The sequence below is a fragment of the Pygocentrus nattereri genome, chromosome 3 (assembly GCF_015220715.1).
Source record: "Pygocentrus nattereri isolate fPygNat1 chromosome 3, fPygNat1.pri, whole genome shotgun sequence".
In the NCBI taxonomy this organism is placed as follows: Eukaryota; Metazoa; Chordata; class Actinopteri; order Characiformes; family Serrasalmidae; genus Pygocentrus; species Pygocentrus nattereri.
In genome coordinates, this window is record NC_051213.1 from 46,698,190 (window position 1) to 46,716,053 (window position 17,864).

The 17,864-nt window shown below is 41.4% G+C and overlaps 1 protein-coding gene across 3 annotated transcripts in view; it reads left to right on the plus strand.

The window, feature by feature from the left end:
• Window positions 1-17,834, plus strand: part of cicb (capicua transcriptional repressor b) — a 91,604-nt gene extending 73,770 nt beyond the window's left edge. Inside the window, exons 13-21 of one of the 3 annotated variants that reach the window (XM_037537318.1) lie at window positions 168-313; window positions 565-746; window positions 2,692-3,153; window positions 10,135-10,454; window positions 11,041-11,189; window positions 11,839-11,999; window positions 13,752-13,886; window positions 14,058-14,189; window positions 15,745-17,834. In XM_037537318.1, coding sequence (XP_037393215.1) covers window positions 168-313; window positions 565-746; window positions 2,692-3,153; window positions 10,135-10,454; window positions 11,041-11,189; window positions 11,839-11,999; window positions 13,752-13,886; window positions 14,058-14,189; window positions 15,745-16,037 — 1,980 coding nt within the window. In that variant the 3' untranslated portion in view covers window positions 16,038-17,834. Of the gene's footprint in view, window positions 1-167; window positions 314-564; window positions 747-2,691; window positions 3,154-10,131; window positions 10,455-11,040; window positions 11,190-11,838; window positions 12,000-13,751; window positions 13,887-14,057; window positions 14,190-15,744 lie in introns of all 3 variants that reach the window. The other 2 variants (XM_037537317.1, XM_037537319.1) reach the window with 2 other exon arrangements.
• Window positions 17,835-17,864: the final 30 nt, after the last annotated feature.

Here is a 17,864-nt window from a genome sequence, read left to right on the forward strand (position 1 = left end):
TCCTCTCCTCTCCTATCTTCTCTTCTCTTCTATAATCTTCTCTTCTATTATCTTCTCTTCTTGTTTAATTTCCTCTTATCTTCACTTCTCGTTTCATTTCCTCTTCTCTTCTTTTCTCTTTTCCTTTCCTTTACTCTTCTCCATACATTTCCTCTTTTCTTTTCCAGATCATCCAGATAGCTCCAATGCCCGTTGTCCAGTCCCAACTTCCTTCAGCTGGGAGTCCGTTCTCTGTAACCATGGCAACAGCCACAGTGGTTGCCCCAGGCTCTACCCCCTCACAAGCTGTGCTGCTGCCTCCGCCACCCACGAGGTATGATACACACACACACACACACACACACACACACACACACACACACACACACACACACACACACACACTTTAAGACACATACATACACTCTGTACTCCTCCAACTCTCCACTCTCTCTCAATACTCCTACACTCACCCAACACTGCAGTGCTACAAATTGGTTCAACTACTCTCACTCTCACTCTCTCTCTCTCTCTCTCTCTCTCTCTCTCTCTCTCTCTCTCTCTCTCTCTCTCTCTCTCTCTCAGAATCACATACGTACAATCCACTCCAGGAGGACCCTCTACTATCCCACTAGTATCCTCGACAACAGGCTCCACCTCTCAAGCTGCTCCTCCCACACCTGGATCAGCATATGTGCCATCTCCCCTGGCGACCTTCACAGCAATTGCCCATCCAGGGCAGACGTTAGTGCAGCCACTTATTGCAGGTTAGTGGACGCAGCTCTTAGTTGAGAATGCAGCAGCTCGTGTGCTCACCAGGAAAGGAAAGTTTTAAAGCTGTTATTCTAGTCTTTTTCAGTTTACACTGGCCTCCTGTGAAGATCTTGCGCATGATATTTGAAGCTCCTAAGGGCCGAGCTCCGACACATCTTACTGTTTTATTGATGTTTTATAGCCCGTCCAGACCAGGGATGGGCACGGATGCTTGAGTGCTCGGTTAAACGTTCAGGGTGCCAGTGTTCAAATACTGCAATCACTGCTACACTTCATCACAGGAAGGATGTTCTAACTGGACTGTAAAATGGGGCAGTTTTATAAGCATGTTGTACTTTTCTAGTATGAACGCTTCAACGTGAGCTTGTTGCACACAGGCCACATTGTGAAGGATGTCACTGAGAAGGCATCTAGGCTGACTTCTGTAGCTGAGGTTACCTGGATCTAGAAACAGTTAAAAATATTCCTCTGACGGAGGAACAAGTGGGCACATCGTCCACTAAGCAGAAGACCTTGTGTAGAAGAGGACATCCAATGTTTTACCTGTTAGTGTTCATTTCTTCACAAAAGAGGCAGATTCTGTTACTCATCCGGCTCCAAAACCCGACCAATTTCCCTTGGTTATCTTTGAATAATAGAACAAATTTGAGCCTCCAGTACTTTATTAAGCCTATAACCACATGCTAATTTTGGTCCAAGTCCATTGTTTTCTTTTGTTTTTGTTTTTTGTTTGTTTTGCTATTGTCTTTTCTTTCAAAACGGTCAACCAGATATGCTTCTGTTAACTCTTACAGACACTTGAAAATCCAAATTAGTAGGAACACACACCCCAAGTCCCTAGCCTTTAAACTGTAGTCCAGACCACTTGGCTCAGCTGAGGCGGTCTTACTGCACACTTCAAGGATCTCTCACAGCTCAGTTAGTGGCTCCTAAACTCTGGAATAGCAAAGTATGTTAGGAATGTTTGTTTTTTAATCCAGCACATTATCACTGTTCGAAGAAAATCTCAAGTTTTACGAGAGGGCAAAAATATTCTTTACTTTCAGTGTATGTTAATTTAAAGAGATTCTGGAGCATTTCTGTTGACCCAGTTATCATGAAATTTAGCCAAGGTAAAGGGAAGCGGCGGAGCTTAAATTGTGCATAAAACTAAAAATTGCAAAAAAATCGACATATTTGCTTTTTTTTTCCTTCTAAGATGTGATTAGAAGGACTGCGGCTTAGTTTCTGTCGTTTGCAATTGTGCCGTTATTTTAATTGGTGTAGTGTTTGCATCTTTCCAATATTGTACTTATATTCCTATTTAAAGAACTTACTAAAATAGTCATTTTTTAGCAGTATTATCAATATTATTGTCTCAAAAATCAAATATACACATTTTCCCTGTTTTCCCAGAAGAAGACAGTCAGCCAAGACTTTTTTGGTGTCTGAATTTTGCTTCTTTAGGTTTGCGCAAGAACTACAGGGCTAATGTAGCTCAGTTATGGATGCTTATAGCCACTCGAAGTTGCTGCCCTAATTCACCGCAAACCTCATCTGAAACAGGCTTGCTTATGTGGTTTCTGACAGTATCTGACATACCTCTTATCTATAAAAGTGGACGGACATGTGTGGAAACCCCAAAAGCAGAAGCAGCAGCTAATTTAAAGCCTGTTTGTGCTTCTGTCCATATTTGTAGATAACTGCTTCAGACAGCGTCAGAAACCTTACAAGTAGGTCTATTTGACATGACTTAAATTCTCGTGACATTGACGAGGTTTTGATAAGATAATTTGATGATTTAGGCATGTGGTTAGCGCCAGGCGAATGATTGTAGTCTTTCATTACTTGTTGGCCTCATAGCTTCAGAACTGAGAGCAAAATTTCAGACCTGGATGATTATCTGTGAAAATGTGATCACTCTGAGTGACTGCATGTGTCTGTTTGACGCCCTACCAGGTCAGCCTCCTCTGTTAGCTCCAGCGCAGTCGCCCAACCCTCACCCCTCCATCCCAGCCCCGGCCATCACCGCCATATACCCCCCCACCACAGTCACCCTGGCAACCGGGATGGTTTCAGCTGCGGCAGTGCCACCTGGCGTGGTGTATACAGTGTCCAGTCCCTCCAGCCTCTCTCCTCACATCCTCCCCAAACACACTTCACCGACCTCCGCGGCCTCTACGACCCTGGTAACCTCGGACCGGCAGGGTCACGGCCCGGCACACTCAGAGCGCCAGTTACATCAGGACAGAGCAGTGGAGGGGCACATGTACACCCTGCCAGCGGACAGACAAACAGACAAGCTGCCTGTGGTTCAGACAGACAGATTGGCTCAGGCTGCCGGAAAAAGCAGCAGTAGCTCAACAGCTCCCCCGCCAGGCGCTCTGCAGCCAGGCAGCCCAGCGCAGCCCTCGCATACAGGTACAGCAATGAGATAAACATCACTACGCTAGAATAACCCCGTCCCAGGGTGATAAAAATAGCACAGGGGATGATGTTTAAGCCGTTCAGGGATGTTTTAACACTTTCAAAGCCAAATTATTCAGGCCACAATGATCTTGCGCTATATTTATTCTGAAGGTAACTGTAAATAAGGACAAATCAAATGTTAATAATTGTGTAAAATTAGTTTTACTGTGTCTGATGCTCATTACAACGCACATTAATTATAAAGAGCAGCAACACTCCAGTATTAATATATAAAAATTTCAAGAGTTACTGCAAGAGAACCTGAAGACAATCTGAATTACGATGAGTAAAATGATGCTTGAAAATGTTACATATTTAACTACAGAGCTTTTGGTGCAGTGCCGTCATAGAGTGTGTTTACATGCACATGGTCATAATCAGATTTCTGCAGTTATCTGTTTATTTAAATAGTCATGTAAATAGCACACTGATTTCTCCAGTGGACTAAAAGATGGTCTTAAAAATGAGCCTTACTTACTGCCCAATATGGACAAAATGTCAGTGTTCTGGTTATATTGCTGCATATTCTGATCACAATACACCTTTCAGTATTTGAAGAACACACTCTGTTAACTCAGTTAAGATGATTGATCAAAATAAAATTACTTGAATAACACAAACACTCATCTGGACACTCACAGCACGTGGTAAAACCCCTGTGATCGGTTGGAGGGCTCATTTGCATATTGCAGTGTTCTGCAATATCAGTACATCGAAGAATAATATTACAGTGACTCATAACAAACAATGTATTGTGCAGTCTAGTCTTGGTGACTGAGGGAAGTGTAACAATACTTTCTATGTATCATTTATGAATTTTCAGTTAATATCAGTACAATTAATAATACAATGAATCAAAGTAAACACGAATACAGATTCACACTGCTCAACAATTATTACAGTCAGACTGTAAAACTACACACTGCAGATTCATACTGGATTAAAATCACTCCACAATTATTACAGTCAGACTGTAAAACTACACACTGCAGATTCATACTGGATTAAAATCACCCCACAATTATTACCGTCAGACTGTAAAACTACACACACTGCAGATTCATACTGGATTAAAATCACTCCACAATTATTAGAGTCAGACTGTAAAACTACACACACTGCAGATTCATACTGGATTAAAATCACTCCACAATTATTACAGTCAGACTGTAAAACTACACACACTGCAGATTCATACTGGATTAAAATCTCTCCACAATTATTACAGTCAGACTGTAAAACTACACACTGCAGATTCATACTGGATTAAAATCACTCCACAATTATTACCATCAGACTGTAAAACTACACACTGCAGATTCATACTGGATTAAAATCACTCCACAATTATTACCGTCAGACTGTAAAACTACACACACTGCAGATTCATACTGGATTAAAATCACTCCACAATTATTACAGTCAGACTGTAAAACTACACACTGCAGATTCATACTGGATTAAAATCACTCCACAATTATTACCGTCAGACTGTAAAACTACACACACTGCAGATTCATACTGGATTAAAATCACTCCACAATTATTACAGTCAGACTGTAAAACTACACACACTGCAGATTCATACTGGATTAAAATCTCTCCACAATTATTACATTCAGACTGTAAAACTACACACTGCAGATTCATACTGGATTAAAATCACTCCACAATTATTACAGTCAGACTGTAAAACTACACACACTGCAGATTCATACTGGATTAAAATCACTCCACAATTATTACAGTCAGACTGTAAAACTACACACACTGCAGATTCATACTGGACTAAAATCTCTCCACAATTATTACATTCAGACTGTAAAACTACACACTGCAGATTCATACTGGATTAAAATCACTCCACAATTATTACAGTCAGACTGTAAAACTACACACACTGCAGATTCATACTGGATTAAAATCACTCCACAATTATTACAGTCAGACTGTAAAACTACACACACTGCAGATTCATACTGGACTAAAATCGCTCCACAATTATTACAGTCAGACTGTAAAACTACACACTGCAGATTCATACTGGATTAAAATCACTCCACAATTATTACAGTCAGACCGTAAAACTACACACTGCAGATTCATACTGGATTAAAATCACTCCACAATTATTACAGTCAGACCGTAAAACTACACACACTGCAGATTCATACTGGATTAAAATCACTCAATTATTACAGTCAGACTGTAAAACTACACACACTGCAGATTCATACTGGATTAAAATCACTCCACAATTATTACCGTCAGACTGTAAAACTACACACTGCAGATTCATACTGGATTAAAATCACTCCACAATTATTACAGTCAGACTGTAAAACTACACACGCTGCAGATTCATACTGGATTAAAATCACTCCACAATTATTACAGACAGACTGTAAAACTACACACTGCAGATTCATACCGGATTAAAATCACTCCACAATTATTACAGTCAGACTGTAAAACTACACACACTGCAGATTCATACCGGATTAAAATCACTCCACAATTATTACAGTCAGACTGTAAAACTACACACTGCAGATTCATACCGGATTAAAATCACTCCACAATTATTACAGTCAGACTGTAAAACTACACACTGCAGATTCATACAGGATTAAAATCACTCCACAATTATTACAGTCAGACTGTAAAACTACACACACTGCAGATTCATACTGGATTAAAATCACTCCACAATTATTACAGTCAGACTGTAAAACTACACACACTGCAGATTCATACTGGATTAAAATCACTCCACAATTATTACAGTCAGACTGTAAAACTACACACTGCAGATTCATACTGGATTAAAATCACTCCACAATTATTACCGTCAGACTGTAAAACTACACACACTGCAGATTCATACTGGATTAAAATCGCTCCACAATTATTACAGTCAGACTGTAAAACTACACACTGCAGATTCATACTGGATTAAAATCACTCCACAATTATTACAGTCAGACTGTAAAACTACACACACTGCAGATTCATACTGGACTAAAATCGCTCCACAATTATTACAGTCAGACTGTAAAACTACACACTGCAGATTCATACTGGATTAAAATCACTCCACAATTATTACAGTCAGACCGTAAAACTACACACTGCAGATTCATACTGGATTAAAATCACTCCACAATTATTACAGTCAGACCGTAAAACTACACACACTGCAGATTCATACTGGATTAAAATCACTCCACAATTATTACAGTCAGACTGTAAAACTACACACGCTGCAGATTCATACTGGATTAAAATCACTCCACAATTATTACCGTCAGACTGTAAAACTACACACGCTGCAGATTCATACTGGATTAAAATCACTCCACAATTATTACAGACAGACTGTAAAACTACACACTGCAGATTCATACTGGATTAAAATCACTCCACAATTATTACCGTCAGGCTGTAAAACTACACACTGCAGATTCATACCGGATTAAAATCACTCCACAATTATTACAGTCAGACTGTAAAACTACACACACTGCAGATTCATACCGGATTAAAATCACTCCACAATTATTACAGTCAGACTGTAAAACTACACACACTGCAGATTCATACCGGATTAAAATCACTCCACAATTATTACAGTCAGACTGTAAAACTACACACACTGCAGATTCATACCGGATTAAAATCACCCCACAATTATTACAGTCAGACTGTAAAACTACACACTGCAGATTCATACCGGATTAAAATCACTCCACAATTATTACAGTCAGACTGTAAAACTACACACTGCAGATTCATACAGGATTAAAATCACCCCACAATTATTACAGTCAGACTGTAAAACTACACACTGCAGATTCATACCGGATTAAAATCACTCCACAATTATTACAGTCAGACTGTAAAACTACACACACTGCAGATTCATACTGGATTAAAATCACTCCACAATTATTACAGTCAGACTGTAAAACTACACACACTGCAGATTCATACTGGATTAAAATCACTCCACAATTATTACAGTCAGACTGTAAAACTACACACACTGCAGATTCATACTGGATTAAAATCACTCCACAATTATTACAGTCAGACTGTAAAACTACACACACTGCAGATTCATACTGGATTAAAATCACTCCACAATTATTACAGTCAGACTGTAAAACTACACACACTGCAGATTCATACTGGATTAAAATCACTCCACAATTATTACAGTCAGACTGTAAAACTACACACACTGCAGATTCATACCGGATTAAAATCACTCCACAATTATTACCGTCAGACTGTAAAACTACACACTGCAGATTCATACCGGATTAAAATCACTCCACAATTATTACCGTCAGACTGTAAAACTACACACTGCAGATTCATACCGGATTAAAATCACTCCACAATTATTACAGTCAGACTGTAAAACTACACACGCTGCAGATTCATACCGGATTAAAATCACTCCACAATTATTACAGTCAGACTGTAAAACTACACACGCTGCAGATTCATACCGGATTAAAATCACTCCACAATTATTACAGTCAGACTGTAAAACTACACACGCTGCAGATTCATACCGGATTAAAATCACTCCACAATTATTACAGTCAGACTGTAAAACTACACACTGCAGATTCATACTGGATTAAAATCACTCCACAATTATTACAGTCAGACTGTAAAACTACACACTGCAGATTCATACTGGATTAAAATCACTCCACAATTATTACAGTCAGACTGTAAAACTACACACTGCAGATTCATACTGGATTAAAATCACTCCACAATTATTACAGTCAGACTGTAAAACTACACACACTGCAGATTCATACTGGATTAAAATCACTCCACAATTATTACAGTCAGACTGTAAAACTACACACACTGCAGATTCATACTGGATTAAAATCACTCCACAATTATTACAGTCAGACTGTAAAACTACACACGCTGCAGATTCATACTGGATTAAAATCACTCCACAATTATTACAGTCAGACTGTAAAACTACACACGCTGCAGATTCATACTGGATTAAAATCACTCCACAATTATTACAGTCAGACTGTAAAACTACACACGCTGCAGATTCATACTGGATTAAAATCACTCCACAATTATTACCGTCAGGCTGTAAAACTACACACTGCAGATTCATACCGGATTAAAATCACTCCACAATTATTACAGTCAGACTGTAAAACTACACACTGCAGATTCATACCGGATTAAAATCACCCCACAATTATTACAGTCAGACTGTAAAACTACACACTGCAGATTCATACCGGATTAAAATCACCCCACAATTATTACAGTCAGACTGTAAAACTACACACTGCAGATTCATACCGGATTAAAATCACTCCACAATTATTACAGTCAGACTGTAAAACTACACACTGCAGATTCATACTGGATTAAAATCACTCCACAATTATTACCGTCAGGCTGTAAAACTACACACTGCAGATTCATACCGGATTAAAATCACCCCACAATTATTACAGTCAGACTGTAAAACTACACACTGCAGATTCATACTGGATTAAAATCACTCCACAATTATTACAGTCAGACTGTAAAACTACACACTGCAGATTCATACTGGATTAAAATCACTCCACAATTATTACCGTCAGGCTGTAAAACTACACACTGCAGATTCATACTGGATTAAAATCACTCCACAATTATTACAGTCAGACTGTAAATCTACACACTGCAGATTCATACTGGATTAAAATCACTCCACAATAATTACAGTCAGACTGTAAAACTACACACTGCAGATTCATACTGGATTAAAATCACTCCACAATTATTACAGTCAGACTGTAAAACTACACACTGCAGATTCATACCGGATTAAAATCACCCCACAATTATTACAGTCAGACTGTAAAACTACACACTGCAGATTCATACTGGATTAAAATCACTCCACAATTATTACAGTCAGACTGTAAAACTACACACTGCAGATTCATACCGGATTAAAATCACTCCACAATTATTACAGTCAGACTGTAAAACTACACACTGCAGATTCATACTGGATTAAAATCACTCCACAATTATTACCGTCAGGCTGTAAAACTACACACTGCAGATTCATACTGGATTAAAATCACCCCACAATTATTACAGTCAGACTGTAAAACTACACACTGCAGATTCATACTGGATTAAAATCACTCCACAATTATTACAGTCAGACTGTAAAACTACACACTGCAGATTCACACTGGATTAAAATCACTCCACAATTATTACAGTCAGACTGTAAAACTACACACTGCAGATTCATACTGGATTAAAATCACTCCACAATTATTACAGTCAGACTGTAAAACTACACACACTGCAGATTCATACTGGATTAAAATCACTCCACAATTATTACCGTCAGACTGTAAAACTACACACACTGCAGATTCATACTGGATTAAAATCACTCCACAATTATTACAGTCAGACTGTAAAACTACACACACTGCAGATTCATACTGGATTAAAATCCCTCCACAATTATTACAGTCAGACTGTAAAACTACACACTGCAGATTCATACTGGATTAAAATCCCTCCACAATTATTACAGTCAGACTGTAAAACTACACACTGCAGATTCATACTGGATTAAAATCCCTCCACAATTATTACCGTCAGACTGTAAAACTACACACTGCAGAGTCATACTGGATTAAAATCACTCCACAATTATTACAGTCAGACTGTTCACTGAGTAAACATAAATACAATTATAAATGGAGCATTCCATAAAACGTTTAGGATAAATTGACTTCATCCTTGTTTTGTTTCAGCTTTTTAACTTTATCGCTCAGTGTGTTTGTTTTGCCTTTGGGCGAATCAGTTTTAGTTTTTGGTCTTGACCCCATGTCCTTGTGTGTTTTTCAGTAGGCGGTCCAGGCATTTCTAAACTGCCCCCAGTCCCTACTAGACCTCCGCAGAAGGTGAAGGCCACTGTAGCCAACATCCCTGTGGGCTGTTACGATGGAGGAGGGCGAGGGAAGGAGAGAGAGAAAGAGAGGGAGAAGGAGAAAGACAGGGAGCGGGAGAAGGAGAGTGGCAGCCTTTTCTCTTTTGAGCCAGATAAAGCTGGAGAAACAGTCTCTCCTGCTGCATCCTCATTAGAGGAGGGCTCTTCAGAAGCTGATGCCTACAGCGTGGGAGAGGCCGGAGCCACAGGCAGCCGCAGTAAGGAGGCTAATGCTAAAGAGGTGAGCGCAACCGGCTGTAAAAGTAGCAGAGAGCTATTGATTTTCATGACCATGCCCCCCTGTGTGTCCAGCTCACAAAAGAAATCAGATTAATTAAAGTGCATTGAAGTGCATTCGCCTCAAACTGGGTCAAGCCAGGACATAATCTTGTTTGTTGTGGTTTCCAACTTTGTGTCTGTAAATTGTTCTATAATTCTATAAAACAAATGTCTTTTTTCTATGCTGTCCTATTACACTACAGTTTCATACTGGATTAAAATCACTCCACAATTATTAGAGTCAGACTGTAAAACTACACACTGCAGATTCATACTGGACTAAGATTATGTACTTCATTCGTGTTCACATAAATTACTGAACCTTCCCAGGTAGAATAACAGCGCAGTAATCACCTTGTCTGGAGATTTGATACTTCCATGTGGAATCCGTGTCCGTTAGTCAGTCTCTTGTCCCTTGGCCAGTGTGAAAGTTTATGCCACATCAGTTTATTCTTTGGGAAAATGGCAGAAAATTTAGCATCCCTTCATTTTGCACCCAAAAGTTACAGCAGCAGCTCATTAATAATTTCTCTTTCATTTTCTTACAGACCGAATGGAAGGATTCAGCTTCCTCTTCTCCGTTACCCCCATCAGATCCTGTCCCGCCCCTCCCACAGCCAGACAAAGATGCCCCGCCTCCCAAAAAGGTCAAGGCCCGCCCACCGCCCCTCAAACGGCCCTTTGACTCTGTTGACAAGTAAGTTTCTTTCGTGACAGATCAGTATCAGTATTATGATTTATGTACACTCACTGGCCACTTTATTAGGTACACCTGTTCAATTGCTTGTTAACACAAATAGCTGATCAGCCAATCACACGGCCACAACTCATTTAGGCATGTAGAGGTGGTCAAGGCAACTTGCTGAAGTGCAGACCGAGCATCAGAACGGGGTAGAAAGGGGATTTAAGGGACTTTGAACGTGGCGTGGTTGTTGGTGCCAGACGGGCTGGTCTGAGTATTTCAGAAACTGCTGATCTACTGGGATTTTCACACACAACCATCTCTAGGGTTTACAGAGAACGGTCCGAAAAAGAGGAAATATCCAGTGAGCGGTCAGTTGTGTGGATGAAAATGCCTTGTTGATGTGAGAGGTCAGAGGAGAACGGGCAGTCTGGGTCCAGATGATAGAAAGGCAGCAGGAACTCAAATAACCAACCAAAATCTCTGAGGAACGTTTCCAACACCGTGTTGAAAGTGTGGCACGACGAATTAAGGCAGTTCTGAAGGCAAAAGGGGGTCCAACCTTTTACTAGCAAGGTGTACCTAATAAAGTGGCAGGTGAGTGTATAGCTCTGTTTATTGGTAACAATGGCCTGACAATGAGCTGCGATTGGCTGCGCCACAGGGTCCTGTCGGAGGTGTATTTTGAGGAGCGCTTCGCAGAGCTACCGGAATTTCGTCCGGAGGAGGTGCTTCCTTCCCCAACCCTACAAAGCCTGGCCACCTCCCCACGGGCCATTTTAGGCAGCTACCGCAGGAAGAGGAAGAACTCAACCGGTGAGAGAGGCAAGCGCGAGTGATTGAGTTGCACACACTGAACAGGCGTTAAATAATCAAGATGTCTTAATAGTGATGACACAGGGTGGGGCTGGGCAGTATGACGGTAATTATCACAATATAATAAGTAAATTATGTCACAATATGTCACAGTGGGCTTTTCTGAGTATATCGTAGACAGTATCGGCGCTTAAATAACACAAATTAAAATATTTAGTAGTATTAAAAACGGTGCGTATGGACTAATTTTCATATTTACTTATTTGTAAAAGTTAATAAACAGAACCAAGCTTTTCACCTGATATTACGCTCATATGCTCTCATATTGGGGGCAGTCGTGGGCTGGAGGTTAGGGAACCGGCCCTGTGACCGGAAGGGCGCCGGTTCGATCCCCTGAGCCGACAGTACGTGACTGAAGTGCCTTTGAGCAAGACACCTAACCCCCAACTGCTCCCCGCGTGCCGTGGATAGGGCTGCCCACTGCTCTGGGCAAGTGTGCTCACTGCCCCCTAGTGTGTGTTTGTATGTAGTGTTTGTGGGACTAATAAAGGTCACTTAATTTAATGTAGTTTAATAATAAACAAGGTAAATGCTAAAGGGGAATTTAGCAGCTTATAAAACATCTTATCATTAAAATGTATTTGGTCAATGCACTAGAGTAACAGGCTGCTTTAGGTGACCTCATGAGCCAACGTCGATTCGTGGCCATGCGACCTCAATGGTAACTTTACAGGAGAAGGAAAAAAACATGCACTACTTTCAGTGTAAGTCAATAGAACCAGACTCCCCCCCCCCCCCCCCCCCCCCCCCCCCAAGTCATTTTTGGCCGTTTATTTTAGTCCACTCTTCATGAAGTTTGCACACAATATAAAGGCCAACATGCATGTTCGTATGTCAGAAACTGAAAATCGGCAAAAATGGAGATACAAGGTTTTGTTCCGACAGCAGCGCATGATGGGTGAATGACGACTGATCAAAAACGTTAAACATTGACTTGCAGTGAATATATTAATGTAGCTAGCTGAGTCAGTCAGTTTGTCAGTCCAGTCAAAGAGCGCAACCTTAATAGTAGTGGCAAGAAATTACCGCAACAATAAAAGTCGCCCAAATGTCTGTATATTGTAACAAAGTAACAAAATTGCAGTTAAAAAAATAAAATAGTTAAAAAACCTGACAGGCAACAGCCCCTCAAAATGACTGATCCACAGAGACAGGAGTGAGTCGAACTCCAGCGCCAGTACAGCAACCGAGACCCCAGTGCATTATGGCAGCCCCCCTACAGTTAGCCCACTTTATACTCTAAATATTACAACGTTATCCTAGAATTTTTATGGAACTATTATGACTTTTTTAAAAGAAATATTACTTGATTCTCTAAATATTACATCTTTTTTTCTCGAAATAGTACGACTTTATCCTCAAAATCGATTTATTTTTATTAACAGTTGCCCCAAAACGCCGTCATACTTTTCCATGAATTATATTTTACCAATTATTTTTGAAAGACATTTCTTCAGTTTTCTTTATTTGTACATGTCAGTATTTTTTAATATGTTTAATTATGTTTAAAAAAGTTTCACATGATTATCTGTTGTTTTGCTGTTACCTTGGGTTGATATTATAGGCCGATATTATCAGCCAACTGGGCTGTTATTAGCTGGTCTAACCATCTAAAGGTCTTTATTCATAAACACAGAGGTCCTTTTTACGGTCATGGATGGATATAGCACTTTGTAACTTTGTGTCTCTGTCGCCTGGTAGATTTGGATTCGTCCACGGAGGACCCCATCTCTCCGAAGAGGAAAAGCCGCCGCAGGTCCAGCTGCAGTTCGGAGCCAAACACACCCAAAAGTGCTGCTAAGTGTGAGGGGGACATTTTCACCTTCGACAGGCCAGGTAACACGGCTTAACCTTGTTTTTAGCTTAGAATAGATCATGCTATATATTTATTACATTATATCAAGTGCACAATAGCAGTTCATTTCAAAGCTACTGTCCTGATGACGTACATTTTCTCTCTCTCTCTCTCTCTCTCTCTCTCTCTCTCTCTCTCTCTCTCTCTCTCAGGTACAGATGGAGAGGATATCTTGGGGGAGCTGGAGTTTGACAAGGTTCCATATTCGTCTCTGAGGAGGACGCTGGATCAGAGGAGAGCTCTTGTCATGCAGCTCTTCCAGGAGCACGGCTTCTTCCCCTCAGGTAACCTACACTAAAGCCCAATCCCTTTTCTCCTTTTTATCCCTATCCCGTGTTTTCGAGTGTCACCCTAACCCCTTTGGTCTGAGTTACAATGGGTAGTCATTGAAACCCTCAAATAAAAAGAGCATCACTTCATTAACAGCTACCAGTGCTGCTCAGTAGGCGACCCTGCCCGTCTGCAGTGACCGCAGAGGAGGGTGAAGTTCAGCTCCTCACTGCTGGGCTTTAGTTACATTTAGGGCATCATGTGCCTTCAAAGAGGGGGGCAGTTATTTATTATCACCCCCCCTAATTCTTCAGTGATATGACGCTGAAGTCAGATATTTTCCAGATTCTTGTTCCACCTTAAATGGAGGAGCAGTGTCTGGAGCAGAATGGGTCGCTCTCAGGAGCTCAGTGAATTCCAGCGTGGTACCGTGATCGGACGCCACCTGGGCAACAAGTCCAGTCGTGAAATTTCCTCACTACTAAATATTCCACAGTCAACTGTCAGTGGGATTATAACAAAGTGGAAGCGATTGGGAACGACAGCAACTCAGCCACGAAGTGGTCGGCCACATAAAATGACAGAGCGGGGTCAGCGGATGCTGAGGGGCATAGTGAGCAGAGGTCACCAACTTTCTGCAGAGTCAATCACTACAGACCTCCAAACTTCATGTGGCCTTCAGATCAGCTCAAGAACAGCGTAGAGAGCTTCATGGAATGGATTTCCATGGCTGAGCAGCTGCATCCAAGCCTTACATCACCAAGCTCAATGCAAAGCGTGGAATGCAGTGGTGTAAAGCGCCGCCACTGGAGTCTAGAGCAGTGGAGACGTGTTCTCTGGAGTGACCAATCACGCTTCTCCATCTGGAAATCTAATGGATGAGTCTGGGTTTGGCGGTTGCCAGGAGACGGTACTTGTCTGACTGCCTTGTGCCGAGTGTAAAGTTTGGTGGAGGGGGGATTATGGTGTGGGGGTGTTTTTCAGGAGTTGGGCTCGGCCACTTAGTTCCAGTGAAAGGAACTCTTAAAGCTTCAGCACCAAGAGATTTTGGACAATTTCATGCTCCCAACTTTGTGGGAACAGTTTGGGGGACGGCCCCTTCCTGCTCCAACATGACTGCACACCAGTGCACAAAGCAGGTCCATAAAGACGTGGATGAGCGAGTTTGGTGTGGAAGAACTTGACTGGCCTGCACAGAGTCCTGACCTCAACCTGATAGATCATCTTTGGGATGAATTAGAGCGGAGACTGTGAGCCAGGCCTTCTCGTCCAACATCAGTGTCTGACCTCACAAATGTGCTTCTGGAAGGACGGTCAAAAATTCCCATAAACACTCCTAACCCTTGTGGAAAGCCTTCCCAGAAGAGCTGAAGCTGTTATAGCTACAGAGGGTGGGGTGACATCATATTAGCAACGGGATGTCACTCAAGTCCATATGTGTGCAAAGGCAGACGAGCGGAAGGAAAAGTGTTTATGTGCTTGTAAATTGGTGCCTGATGAGGAATAGTCTCAAAAATCTTGCAGTCTTGTAAATGTTTGACTTTTTCTCACGCATCTTTCTCTCCGCAGCCCAAGCAACCGCAGCGTTCCAGGCGCGGTACGTCGACATCTTCCCCACGAAGGTGTGTTTGCAGCTAAAGATCCGCGAGGTGCGACAGAAGATCATGCAGACGGCCGCACCTTCCGAAAGTGCCGGGGCTCCGGACTCCATCTGTTTACCGGGACCTTCGGGGCCCGTGGCCACCGATGGAGGAGGAGGGGGCGGGGCTGAGTGCACAGAGAAGGAGGCGGGGCAAGAGGAGGAACAAACGAGCTGTGAGGAGGCCAGGAACGCGGGCGATTCGCTGGACTCCACCAGATGAGTTTTGACAGACGAGACAAAAGGGACATTTTTCCGTTTTTGACCAGAAGCCTCCCCCCCAGCATCCACGTGAGACACATCTACTGCTCTGAGCGGAGTCTGAATGTGGAGTGGATGTCTGGAGGGGGGAGAAGAGCCCCGATTTGGGCTTTTTAAACTGAATTCCACAGTATTTCATGTTGTCGAGAGACATTTCAGTGCAAGATGACTCGAAATAGGTCACGTTTTTGCATACATAAACATGCGTACGCACACGTATACGAACACACGCCACTGTTCATTGTCTTAAGTATCTACACTTGAACTTAAAGCATTATTTGACTTGCTAAGGCTTCCTTTTTGGACTCGAGGACTTCGGAGGTGTCCTATAAGACCGTGAAGGCTGCCACGAAGGCAGGACTTACGAGGGCATGCATTTTCGAAAGTGAATTGTTTTGTTTTGTTTTTTTAACGTGGCATATATGGAAGTATCATATGGGCACAGATGGTTCCTCCTAGGCTCATGGTTTACCGCCAGTCATTGCGAGGCCGGCCTCCATTGGCTAGGTTTTAGAAATGATGAAGACCTAACGGACTATATATTTTGCTATTTGATCATTTTCTTCCTTCCACTTTTTTAAACCTTTTTTTGGGAAGAGCATTTGTGAAGGCACTGAATAGCCTCAGCGAGGGACTAGCATAGCACGTTAGCGCAGCTGCTAGCAAGCTCCTTCTTCCTATGATTGGCGGCGGCGAAGCTGGAGTCAATCCCGAGCAGCCATGAAGGAAGACGTTACTGGAAGGGAAGTCAGCGGGCACATTTACGGCCACCTTTTTTCTTTTTACTCTTTTTCCGTATATATTAAGAAGCGGCGTATTTAATTTTCTCTTTCCTTGCCAATTTTTTTTTTTTTTACTCGTCGTGAGACGGAGCAAGAAGTAGAGAGGATGTTGGAATATATTCTTAAGAATTTACTATAAGACATTTAATAACTTTTTAAAGAAAAAAGCAGCAAAACTTGATTTTTAAATCTACAGGTCATTACATTATTATTATTATTATTATTATTATTATTATTATTACTGAATTACTGAATTTCTCATTACTGTTCTTATTAATACTATTCTTGTGGATCTAATCCGTATAACCTTACATACTGTACTTTTCTCGTCTCGCTTTCGAGGACTCCACTCCCAGCTCGTCCTCCGCAGCGCACGTCCACTGCGACTTTTAACGTTTCCTTTTTTTTATTTCCTACCCGAACCTTTAGAACCAGAAACGTGTTACGGTTTGTTTGTTTTTTTTTCCACGTACGAAAGTACAAATATCGCCATGCTCCCGTGTCGTCCAGCCGTCATTTAGACCTAGTTTTGACCTTTTCCACTAACATTCCTCCCCGTTTCCTCGTCCCTCGTTTCCTCCCGTCGCTTTATTGGTCTTTCTACACCTCAATCACTTTCGGTTGAGCGGAGAGAGAGAGAGAGAGCGCAGGAGGAAGAGGCCGGGCGTCCGTGGTGATTTTTATCGTGCGAGGCTTGTTCGTGTTGTACTTATTTCCAGTGGAGCCCCACGACTCCGCATCATATTAAGGAGCAAAAACAAAACAACAAAAAAACTGAAGCATTACTGAAGGTTAAACGATACTATTACAGAACTGAACTTGTAAAACAAAAGGAAAAAAAAATAAATGAATATGAATATTAACATCTTGGTTTTTTTTTTTTTGGGGTTTTTCTAATGTGAAAAGGATTTATACAAATAAGCTCTACATTTGTATCTATTTCACTCACTATACGAATAAATAGATGTTCAAATAAACGGCGACACGTTTTCTCTATGTGAACGACT